Below are 12,273 nucleotides of genomic sequence, written 5' to 3' on the forward strand. Positions count from 1 at the left end.
GGTGATAATTAGTGAGCAGCAGGATGGTTTCATGCCAAGAAAGACCACCACATATGTGATGTTTGCTCTGAGGATGTTGATGGAGAAGTTTAGAGAAGGCCAGAAGGAGTTGCATTGCGTCTTTGTGGACCTGGAGAAAGCATATGGCAGGGTGACCAGAGAGGAGCTGTGGTATTGTATGAGGAAGTCGGGAGTGGCAGAGAAGTACATAAGAGTTGTACAGGATATGTACGAGGGAAGTGTGACCGTGGTGAGGTCTGAGGTAGGAGTGACGGCGTTGGGATGACATCAGAGATCAGCTCTGAGCCCTTTCTTATTTGCAATGGTGATGGACAGGTTGACAGACGAGATTAGACAGGAGTCCCAGTGGACTGTGATGTTTGCTGATGACATTGTGATCTGTAGCGAGAGTAGGGAGAAGGTTGAGGAGACCCTGGAAAGGTGGAAAGGAATGAAAGTCAGTAGGACCACAAAGACAGAATCCATGTGTCCATGAGAGGGAGGTCAGTGGAATGGTGAGGATGAAAGGAGTAGAGTTGGTGAAGGTGGATGAGTTTAAATATTTGGGATCAACAGTACAGAGTAATGGGGATTGTGGAAGAGAAGTGAAGAAGAGAGTGCAGGCAGGGTGGAGTGGGTGAAGAAGAGAGTGTCAGGAGTGATTTGTGACTGTCCACACATAGGAAATTCTGGGGCAGCACTGCTGAATTTTTATTCCAAAAACACCAGGGCTTGGTCATTTTGAATTGAATGGGTCAAGTGCCATTAACTACAAGCAAGAAGCACATCAAGGAGATGATGGACAGCTGGCCCATCTCTCTACTCACATCCTGAGTGGGACAGAGAAGCAGTTGGGTCCCTTTAATGCTAAAGCACCCTCGTCCTCAAGACTTGCTCCATTCGGCTGGACTCAAATACAACTTACTTCTCTCATCTTAAGCCTCATAACGCATGTTCAGGTTATCTTAGGGTCTTTAAGTATTCTTCTTACCCCTGGGCCAGCGAGTAATTTTCAGTGATCCACTGCGCCTTCTTCAAAACCTCAGACCAGTTGGGCTCAGCTGCAGCAGGCTGAACTTCAAACTTAAATGGAAGACCTGCATGAAGGGACAAGACATGGAGTTAATGGCGTATATCAGATGTACAAGATGTAAAATGACCAGCTGACATTATTTACAGTAAATGATTTAGATAAGAATATGAGTAGCAAGCTGGTTAAGTTTACAGATGATACCAAGATAGGTGGATTAGCAGATAATTTGGAATTCGTTATGTCATCACAGAAGGACTTGGACAGCTTGGGCAGATTTGTGGATGATGAAATTTAATGTCAGTAAATGTAAAGAATTAAAAATGTGAGGTTTGAATACACAATGGGCGGTCGGAAAATCGAGAGTCCACCTTATGAGAAGGATTTAGGATTTGTAGTGGACTCTAAGCTATCAACTGCCAGACAGTGTTCAGAAGCCATTAAGAAGGCTAACAGAATGTCAGGTTATATAGCGCCTTGATGTGTGGAGTACAAGTCACAGGAGGTTCTGCTCAGGCTTTAGAACACACTGGTGAGGCCTCATCTTGAGTCCTGGGTGCAGTTTTGGTCTCCAGGCTACAAAAAGGACATAGCAGCACAAGAGAAGGTCCAGAGAAGAGCAACTAGGCTGATTCAGGGCTACAGGGGATGAGTTATGAGGAAAGATTAAAAGAGCTGAGCCTTTACAGTTTAAGGAAAAGAAGATTAAGAGGAGACCTGACTGAAGTGTTTAAAATTATGAAGGGAATTAGTCCAGTGGATCGAGACTGTTATTTTAAAATGAGTTTATCAAGAACACAGGGACACATCTGGAAACTTGTGAAGGGTAAATTTCATACAAACGTTTGGAAGTTTTTCTTTACACAAAGAATGACAGACACTTGGAATAAGCTACCAAGTAGTGTGGTAGACAGTAAGACGTTGGGAACTTTCAAAATTCAACTTGATGTTTATTTGGAAGAAATAAGTGGAGAGGACTGGCGAGCTTTGTTGGGCTGAATGGCCTGTTCTCATCTAGAGTGTTCTAATGTTGTTCTAAAATGTGATGCGTTTGAGAAACTGGTAAATGTAAGTGTTGAATTTTTGAACGGGCGTATAAGTCGAGGTCTGATTTTCTGATCGATTTTTTGGGTTTCAAGACCCAACTTATACACGAGTCTATACGTTAATTATTTATAATCCACAGCATCTCTCCACCCGAGGCGACGGTATCACACATTGGTGATTTTCTGAAATGAACTGTTAAGACACTGCACGGCCCTAGTACTGCGTTACTCGTTGGATTTATCATTTCAGTATCATTCACGTGACAGCCCCATGACAAGATAAGATTGAAAGTATGAGAGCCCTACGCAGTGAAGACAGAGCTGGCCACTTCATCTGCTCACACACTCCAGTGGCACTAAAAACACACACAAATCCAGTCAGCCAAATGAGGGCTCACAGGGTGGCGGCTATCGAATTGTCAACAGACTCATTAAAACGTCTGAGGAACAGGTTGGTCAGAGCAGAATGGAGTTAATTAAGGCATCTTTCAGGTATCCAGGGAAAAGGGGGGGGGCGCTACAGACGTGACATCTAAATGACAAAATAAAAGTTTAATTGCAGCAGAGATGCGTGTCTGGGGCAAAACCAGCGTCCTCCAAATGAACACCGACTGCTGAGCTCCACGGGCTCTTAGAAGAACACACGGACAACAAGTGAGAATTCAGCAAGGCGTCACCATTGGTTCATCCTACGCCGTTTCTATTTGACCTTGTAAACACTTGCCTTACTATTTCTTCTAACAAAGAGAGAACATGTTGCTGAAATTCTTTATAATGCACAGGCTAATTAAAATCGCAGCTCTAGAGATTTGACCATCATGTTATGTCATGTTGTGTTTTCAATGTGAAAACTGGAAACTGTGCAGGCCGACTCAGAGAAGATGGAACTTACTGGTTATAATGAGCCGCAGGTTTGGGTAACAGAGAGAAAAATCAATATAAAGAGACAAGTAACGCTAACTATCCACAGCAGAGACACGAAACTGAAAACTAAAACAACGAATTATAATCCCTACATGTCAAAAAAAATAATTATAATAAAATAGGGCTTATAATTGACCCTTGATGTTCTGTACTGAGAGTAGGGAGCAGGTGGAGGAGACCCTGGAGAGGTGGAGATCTGCTCTAGAGAGGAGAGGAATGAAGGTCAGTAGGACCACCAAGACAAAAGACATGTGTGTGAATGAGAGGGAAGACAGAGGAGTGGTGAGGATGCAGGAAGATGGAGGAGTTTAAATACTTGGGATCAACAGTAATGGGGATTGTGGAAGAGAGGTGAAGAAGAGAGTGCAGGCAGGGTGAAGAAGAGTGTCAGGAGTGATTTGAGACAGACGGGTATCAGCTAGAGTGAAAGGGAAGGTCTACAGGACGGTACTGAGACCAGCTATGTTATATGGGTAGGAGACGATGGCACAGGAGACAGCTGGAGGTGGCAGAGTTAAAGATGCTAAGATTGGCATTGGGTGTGACAAGGATGGACAGGATTAGAAATGAGGACATCAGAGGGTCAGCTCAGGTGGGACGGTTGGGAGACAAAGTCAGAGAGGCGAGATTGCGTTGGTTTGGACATATGCAGAGGAGAGATGATGAGTATATTGGGAGAATGGTGCTAAGGATAGAGCTGCCAGGCAAGAAGAAAAGAGGAAGGCCTAAGCGAAGGTTTACGGATGTGGTGAGAGAGGACATGAAGGTGATGGGTGTTACAGAGCAAGATGGAGAGGACAAGAAGATATGGAACAAGATGATCCACTGTGGCGACCCCTAACGGGAGCAGCCAAAAGAAGAAGAAGATATAAGGTCACCTCAGCACCCTGCCATGACAAATCGGATGTCACAAGTGAGCTCTTCAAAAAGTGAGGAGTACAGACAAGTAAGACTTACACTGCATGCCTTACCTGTGACAATAATGACCTACAGACCTATTTATGAACAGGACATGTTGGATCCATCAACTATAAAAATTCCCAGGATTGAGACGGTACATCAGAGAAGGACTGTCGAGTCTATCAGGGGTGCCGGGCACACGGACGTGCAGGTTTACAGGATCAGGGACAGTTTTTAATTTGGAAGCAGGAGATTCAATGAGAATGCCAACCGATTAAAAGCCTCCCGTCTCTAATGATGTTAAGCAACACTGAGCAGCAGCGGCTTGCAAACTGTCACAACGGCAGAGTGTTGGCAAACCCGAGTGTGGGGACGGCTGGCACTGTGAATCTAATGATTATAATTGTGAAAGATAAAGAACAATTCAGAGAGAGAGAGAAATAGAAACTTAAAAACTTACGATGAGATGCGGTGGGGCTGAGCTCCTCGCTGACAATCAGGCAGGTCACCTGAGAATGAGGCGAGACATTTGTGGGATTATACGGACTGATGATCATTCCAATGAACTGCGCTCCTCCTCGGGTGAAGTACGTCTGAAAAGCACAGAAACAAGGTAGACCGTTTTTTTTTACCTGATGCAGTATCATTTGCTTTACTTCAAAAGGATGTCTGGCACAAAACCGAGACTCGGTATACACGCCGGGTCACCATGAGGGCCTCCTCAGTACATAATCCACACAGTCCATAACACGTACCTCTTTACTGACTGGTGCCATATTCACATTGGCTTGGCCTACCTGAAACTTTGCCTGAGTGTCGATATCTCTCAAGGAAGGGTTGGGATCAAAGGCTGGGTGGGAATGGTACCAACCAACGACGCTGTAGCCTCGTCTTTCGAGTGCCTCCGATGCCTGGGTTTGAGAGACGGGATCCATTTCACACTGCAGGCCGGTGCTGAGGCTATGGCAGGGCTCAGCCGCATTGATCTGGAAATAAAATGAAAACTACGTGAATATGTCACCTGAGGGGGCTACTAAGTCAAAAAACATCGGAAGCTGCACGTGACTTGGCACTCCGGCAACTGAAGGGACAAGCTGGCTTTACTTGAGCACTCTCACTTAAATTTTAAGAGACAGAAAAATGAAGTTTGGAATGAGAACTAAAGGTGCAGAGTATCTGAATGTGCGTGTGCACTTGTTATTCATCATCATGGCAGCAGTGCCACATCTGTGGTCCCCATTGTTGTCACCTCACCTTAATGCATTGTAAGGGACGGCCTGGACACTCCGAGAAGGGCAGGCGACTACGTTCAGACACTGCCTCCCCAAGACACTACGTGGGGACTTCCCTGCAGCATAGCGGTGCCCCGGATTCCTGCAAGGCACTATGGGATTTGGAGTTCGGCTTCACAGCCCTGCTGGGTACTACAGGAGGACCTGGGGAGTCGTTCTTCCCTCATAGCCCGGAAAGGTACTAGTGAGTCACGAGGACAGAAATCCAGAAGGACTTCCGGGTTGTTCTACATCTACACTTCCGGGTCGGACACTTGTATAAAGGGCTGCTGTGAATCCAGCAAGCGAGCCAGAGTTGGGTGAAGGTGGACAAAGCTTGCTGGGGGGCTGTGGAGGACAAAATAAGAGAGAGAATTGTGTTTATTATTTTGATTACTTGCCTGTCAATTTGTGGCTGTGGTGATTTGGGTCATCGTACAAAAAGAAAATGAATACAAATACTTCTTGGTGCTTTTAACCTGTGTCCTGAGTGTGTGTCTGTTGGGTTTAAAGGGGCAACAGTACCACCTGGCGTTCACAGCATGTCAAAATGGAGGCCTGTATTCACCTGCCTTAAGGAATGAAGGACCTGTAGACTGACCGATAAGGTGGCTTCACAGTAACAGGAGAGGAAATATGGGGTGAAGAATAATTTGGAAGTATCAGCGAGGGAAGAGGAACCTATGCCAATACTAACATCTTGACTTCGGTAACAATACCAATACCTCAGTTAAGGTACCAAAATGGCAAGCAAATAACCAGCACACATGGAGGAGGGCTACAGCTGTGACAGCAGACACAGTCCCACCATTGCTGTCTCCTTTCTCCTATCCATGCATCTCTTGGTGCAGAACTTTCGGCAATAGCTACAAAAACAGAAAAAGCAAGCTGCTGGCCTTTTTTCTCTTTCTCGACCTAATCACGCACAGCGGACAAACTGTTTGGCGTTCGCTGGAGCAAAACGTGATGCGCACACTAGCTTCTAGCGTGTCCATTTTGTCAGTTTTAATACCACGAGTCGTCTCACAAATATGACAAGTTTTGTTTGTTGACGATGCATACAACTTGTATCAATGTGTGCCACTTTAGAGGACTGATGTGTTCACATCACAGTCAGATACAGATATGAGTGTGAACCGTCAAAATCGGCAAAAAAATTGAGCAATGAGGCTTGTCATGGGAAAGTAGTGTTAGACGTTTCCAAAATTAACTTGCCAGCCAAGAGTTTTACAGCCTAAAAGTACCTTTCGTGAACACTTTCCCACCATAAACCACTAGTAATAATACTTTGTGATAATGGTGCCGGAATGGGGACAACGTGTGCACAGGACTCTAATGACCCTAAAAAGGCCCGTCATGAGAATTGACTCACTTACCTTCAAAATCCTTTCTGATTCGGAGTATTTGCCTCCAAGGAGTCCAATTACCTCTCCCATGGACACATGTGAATGCTGTGAGGCCAGAAGAAAAAAAAAAAACAACACAGGCTCGTTAGCTTCCATAACAAGCAGCGCTTCCCATTTTCTCCAAAGCGCGTACAGTCAGGATAGGATATCCACTTGTCAGCTTAGAAGGAGGGAAGCAATTTTTAATTTTACTCACACCAGACATAACGTGAGCTACCACAGCTATGTGGACGACACACAACTGTATTTGTCAATAGCACCTGATGACCCCGACTCTCTTCATTCACTGACCCCAATGTCTTACTTGTGTTTCTGAGTGGATGAGTAGTCATTTTCTCAAACTAAAGATGGAGAAATCTGAAATCTTAGTGATTGGCAAAAATGGATACAATGAGGGTATCTATATATATATATATATATATATATAATTCACTAAGCTGCCGCCAGCGCAAGCAAGACACCCATGGAAGCACGCAGGACGGAGCCACGCCCACCAACTCTAAGACCATTGGATACGACGACAACTCACAGAGCCACGCTCACCAACTCGGGCGCAGCAACTCACAAAACACGGCATCATTCGCGTTCGTCTCTGCTACACTCCACATGCACCTCTGAAGAAGCATGTTTGTCGCGGATGTGAATCACTGTATGCGGCGTGTAGAACAGTTTGCAAGGGGTATCCCATGGTCTTACAGTTGGTGGACGGGTCTCTGTTAGTTGCCCTTGCGAGCGGGCACATGACCAGGCAGTGTGTATACTTCAAGAGCGAGGGTGGACGTGACAGGACCATCTAAGAAGAATCATAGTTGTCGCGGATGTGAATCGCTATATGCAGCGTGTAAAACGCTGTATTGTATGTTGCCCTCTCCAGAGTTACATCTTTTCATTCACCTACAGTCGTATCCTCAAAACCAACCCCATTTGGACAACTGTGTCTTTCAGGAAGTGTTCACCCATCAATACATAATTATGTGGCGTATGCTACGCCGCGGGTTGGCTAGTCTTCTATATACATACAACCCCAATTCCAATGAAGTTGGGACGTTGTGTAAAACGTAAATAAAAACAGAATACAATGATTTGCAAATCCTTTTCCACCTATATTCAATTAAATACACTACGTAGACAAGATATCGAATGTTCAAACTGATAAACTTTATTGCTGTTTTGCAAATCTTCACTCATTTTGAATTTGATGCCTGCAACACGTTCCATAAAAGCTAGGACAAGGGCATGTTTACCCCTGTGTTATATCGCCTCTCCTTTTAACAACACTCAATAAGCGTTTGGGAACTGAGGACAGTAATTGTTGAAGCTGTGTAGGTGGAATTCTTTCCCATTCTTGCTTGATGTACAACTTCAGTTGCTCAACAGTCCGGGGTCTCCGTTGTCGTATTTTGCGCTTCATAAAGCACCACACATTTTCAATGGGAGACAGGTGTGGACTGCAGGCAGGCCAGTCTAGTACCCGCACTCTTACTACGAAGCCACGCTGGTGTAACACATGCGGAATGTGGCTTCGCATTGTCCTGCTGAAATAAGCTGGGATGTCCCTGAAAAAGACGTCGCTTGGATGGCAGCATATGTTGCTCTAAAACCTGTATGTACCTTTCAGCATTAATGATGCCTTCACAGATGTGCAAGTTACCCATGCCATGGGCACTAACACACCCCCATATCATCACAGATGCTGGCTTTTGAACTTGGATGGTCCTTTTCCTCTTTGGCCCGGAGGACATGACATCCATGATTTCCAAAAACAATTTGAAATGTGGACTCGTCAGACCACAGCACACTTTTCCACTTTGCGTCAGTCCATCTTAGATGAGCTCGGGCTCAGAGAAGCCGGCGGCGTTTCTGTGTGTTCTTAATATATGGCTTTCACTTTGCATGGTAGAGTTTTAACTTGCAGTTGTAGATGTAGCGACGAACTGTGTTAACCGACAATGGTTTTCTGAAGTACTCCTGTTCCCACGTGGTAATATCCTTTACAGAATGATGTCGGTTTTTAATGCAGTGCCGCCTGAGGGATCGAAGGTCACGGGCATCCAGTGTTGGTATTCGGCCTTGCCGCTTACGTGCAGAGATTTCTCCAGATTCTCTGACTCTTTTGATGATATTATGGACAGTAGATGATGAAATCCCTAGATTCTTTGCAATTGAACGTTGAGAAACGTTGTTCTTAAACTGCTGGACTATTTGCCCACGCAGTTGTTCACAAAGTGGTGAACCTCGCCCCATCCTTGCTTGTGAACGACTGAGCCTTTTGGGGATGCTCCTTTTATACCCAATCATGACAAACACCTGTTTCCAATTAAACTGTTCACCTGTGGAATGTTCAAAGCAGGTGTTTTATGAACATCCCTCAACACAAGTTGCTGCACATCCATGATGCTAATCTCCTGCTCCACCACATCCCACAGGTGCTCTACTGGATTGAGATCTGGTGACTGTGGAGGCCATTTGAGTCCAGTGAACTCCTTGTCATGTTCAAGAAACCAGTTGGAGATGATCTGAGCTTTGTGTCATGGAGCGTTATCCTGCTGGAAGGAGCCACCAGAAGGTGGCGGTCATAAAGAGATGGACATGCTCAGCAACAAGACTCAGGTAGGCTGTGGCATTTAACATGATGCTCAGTTGATCCTAAGGGGCCCAAAGCGTGCCAAGAAAATCTCTCCCACAGTATTACACCACCACCACCAGACTGAACCATTGATACGAGGCAGGATGGATCCCTGCTTTCATGTTGCTGGTGCCAAATTCTGAGCCTACCAGTTAAATGTAGCATCAGGAATCAAGACTCAGCAGACCAGGCAGCGTGTTTTTCAATCTTCTGTTGTCCAATTTTGGTGAGCCCGTGTGAATTGTAGCATCAGTGGCCTGTTCTTAGCTGAGAGAAGTGGCACCCGGTGTGGTCTCCTGCTGCTGTAGCCCACCTGCTTGAAAGTCCAATGTGTTGTGTGTTCAGAGCTGCTCTTCTACATACCTCAATTGTAACGAGTGCTTATCTGAGTTCCTGTTGCCTTTCTATCAGCTCAGACTCAGCCTGGCCATTCTCTGTGACCTCTGGCATCAGCAAGGCATTTTCACCCATTGAACTGCCGCTCACTGGACATTTTCCCTTTTTTTCAGACCATTCTCTGTAAACCCTAGAGATAGATGGTTGCGTGTGACCATCCAGATTCTGAAAAACTCAGTAACCATGCCATGCTCAAAGTCACTCCAGTCACCTTTATTCCCCATTCTGATGCTTGGTTTCAACTTCGGCAGGTCATCTTGAAAATGTCTATGTGTCGAAATGCATGGAGTTGCTTACATGTGACTGGCTGATCAGATATTCGCGTTAAACTTTTGGACAGGTGTACCTAATAAAGTGGCCGGTGAGTTAGATACACAATTCAATTAAATCTTCTTCTTCTTTCAGAACCCCTCCTGTTAGGGGTTGCCACACCGGATCATCACCTTCCGTATCTTTCTGTCCTCATCATCACCTGCATGTCCTGTCTCAGCACATCCATAAACCTCCTCTTAGGCCTTCCTCTTCTCCTCTTGCCTGGCAGCTCTATCCTTAGTATCCTTCTCCCAATATACCCAGCATCTCTCCTCTGCACATGTCCAAACCAACACAATCTCGCCTCTCGGACTTTGTCTCCCAACTGTCCCACCTGAGCTGACCCTCGAATGTCCTCATTTCTAATCCTGTCCATCCTCGTCACACCCAATGCAAATCTTATCATCTTTAACTCTGTCACCTCCAGCTCTGTCTCCTGTGCCACCGTCTCCAGCCCATATAACACAGCTGGTCTCACAACCGTCCTGTAGACCTTCCCTGTCACTCTTGCTGATACCTGTCTGTCACAAATCACTCCTGACATTCCTCTCCACCCATTCCACCCTGCCTGCACTCTCTTTTTCACCTCTCTTCCACAATCCCCATTACTCCGTACTGCTGATCTCAATTAATCCTCAAATAATAAGAAAAAGAAAAAACCTGGCACCAGGTCCGTGTAAGGAATTGGATAAGCTGCTTGACAGATCTTTAATGTTTTGGTGTATTTGGGACTTGGAGAAGTAGGAACACACCAATCAGACCTTGCAAGAATAGGAGAAAAATCGGAAATGGGCCAATCGGGAGACAGACAAAGCGTAGGCCGAAGGCAAAGAATGGAATAACCAATGAAACCCTGCAGGAATCGGGACAGCCAATCAAGCTGTAGCTTCAAAAAAATAAAATGGAAAACAACAATTCTACGCCACCCGTATCTGGTATGGATGATCAGTGTCCATGAGGAAGAGGAATACAATGGAACCGAAGATTGGAACTCCCTAAAGGGGGCTGAATGGCCCATTTGCTCAAAAATCCAGACGTATCAATGATCTGTTTATAATTACATTGTGGCACCCTGAATTGCCCTTGCACCCAATTTGGAGATGCCCAACAGTTACAACCCCTACTTACCATGTCCATCACCACAAGAGCCTCTGGTGCAACAAGAACCTGGAAGGGCTCCTGAAAAAAAAGAAAGACCACCATTAAAGCCAGCAAAACAAAAAAAGGGCCTATAGGGTTTAGATCCATTCCTACATTCCTACCTGGGTCTCTTCACCAAACGACTGACAGGGAATTAACTGGAAAGGGTCGAAAGAGCTGTGAATGGACAGAAAGACACGGGTCATTGGTGAGGTGCCTGAAATCATGAGGGTGAATCTGCAAATAATGCACAGTATAATTAAAAATTGTACAAGACTTAGAAGCAGACTAACAGAGCATAAACTGGGTGTGTGCGCTCACAACGGTAACACAAGGAGAGCCAGAGTGTCCTGACTCGGCAGGACAAACAGATAACTAGTTTCATGAGTTAAACCGGGAGATGAGCACAAAAGGCAAAACAAACGAAAACAAAAATACAGGGTGAGCCAAAAAGAAGTACCACATTTCAAACTCTTATTCTACAAAAACACTACAAGATAAAATACATTTCGTTACGACACAAGAAAGGGTACACAAAACAGATTATTTATTTCACTGTGTTTTAAAAATGAGCTCTTCAAGATGGTGGCCATCATTAGCGAAACACTCTTGGAGACAATCTCTGAATGCTCGCATGACTCGTTTGTCGATCTCGTGGTGAATAGCGTCCTTGAGGGCTTCAAGGTTTTGAGGTCAGTGTGTAGACCTTCGACTTGAAGAAATCGCACAGAGTGAGATCAGGCAACCATGAAGGCCACCCGACATCACCGTGCAGGGAGATCAGCTTCCCGCAAAGCTTGCACAGATCTCCGCGCAGGCCATATGAGCCTTTGCTCCAGGCATCCACCACATCCATCTCTTCCAGTTCTCTGGCATTTCATTGTAACGATCTGAAGTGACGGGGACCGTTGCTCCCCTGCTCAAAAAAGTAAGGGCCTACAATGCCAAATTCTGCAATGGCGCACCAGACTGTAACACGCTCGCTCCCTGTGCGGCAGGGGTCTCTGATGAAGTTCACGAGGTTTGGATTCAGCCCAATAGCTAAAAGTTTTGTTTATTTACTCAAACCATTCAAATGGAGATGTGCCTTGTGGCCGCACTTGACGATGGGATCTCGATGGACAGTTTGCAGAATGTTTGGCGCACAACTCTCTACGGCTGCTTTGTCTCACTCAGCGAGTTCCTGCACTCTCATCATTTTGAATGGATGGAAATGAAGGTC

At 45.5% G+C, this 12,273-nt stretch overlaps 1 protein-coding gene across 1 annotated transcript in view; it reads right to left on the minus strand.

The window, feature by feature from the left end:
* mysm1 (Myb-like, SWIRM and MPN domains 1) overlaps window positions 1–12,273 on the minus strand; it is a 91,694-nt gene that overhangs the window by 8,407 nt on the left and 71,014 nt on the right. Inside the window, exons 13-18 of the mRNA XM_028810778.2 lie at window positions 11,174–11,228; window positions 11,040–11,090; window positions 6,548–6,622; window positions 4,698–4,886; window positions 4,361–4,493; window positions 992–1,097 (exon numbers count right to left, since the gene is read on the minus strand). Coding sequence (XP_028666611.1) covers window positions 992–1,097; window positions 4,361–4,493; window positions 4,698–4,886; window positions 6,548–6,622; window positions 11,040–11,090; window positions 11,174–11,228 — 609 coding nt within the window. The remainder of the gene's footprint in view (window positions 1–991; window positions 1,098–4,360; window positions 4,494–4,697; window positions 4,887–6,547; window positions 6,623–11,039; window positions 11,091–11,173; window positions 11,229–12,273) is intronic.

The sequence above is a fragment of the Erpetoichthys calabaricus genome, chromosome 10, assembly GCF_900747795.2.
Source record: "Erpetoichthys calabaricus chromosome 10, fErpCal1.3, whole genome shotgun sequence".
NCBI classification, from domain to species: domain Eukaryota; kingdom Metazoa; phylum Chordata; class Cladistia; order Polypteriformes; family Polypteridae; genus Erpetoichthys; species Erpetoichthys calabaricus.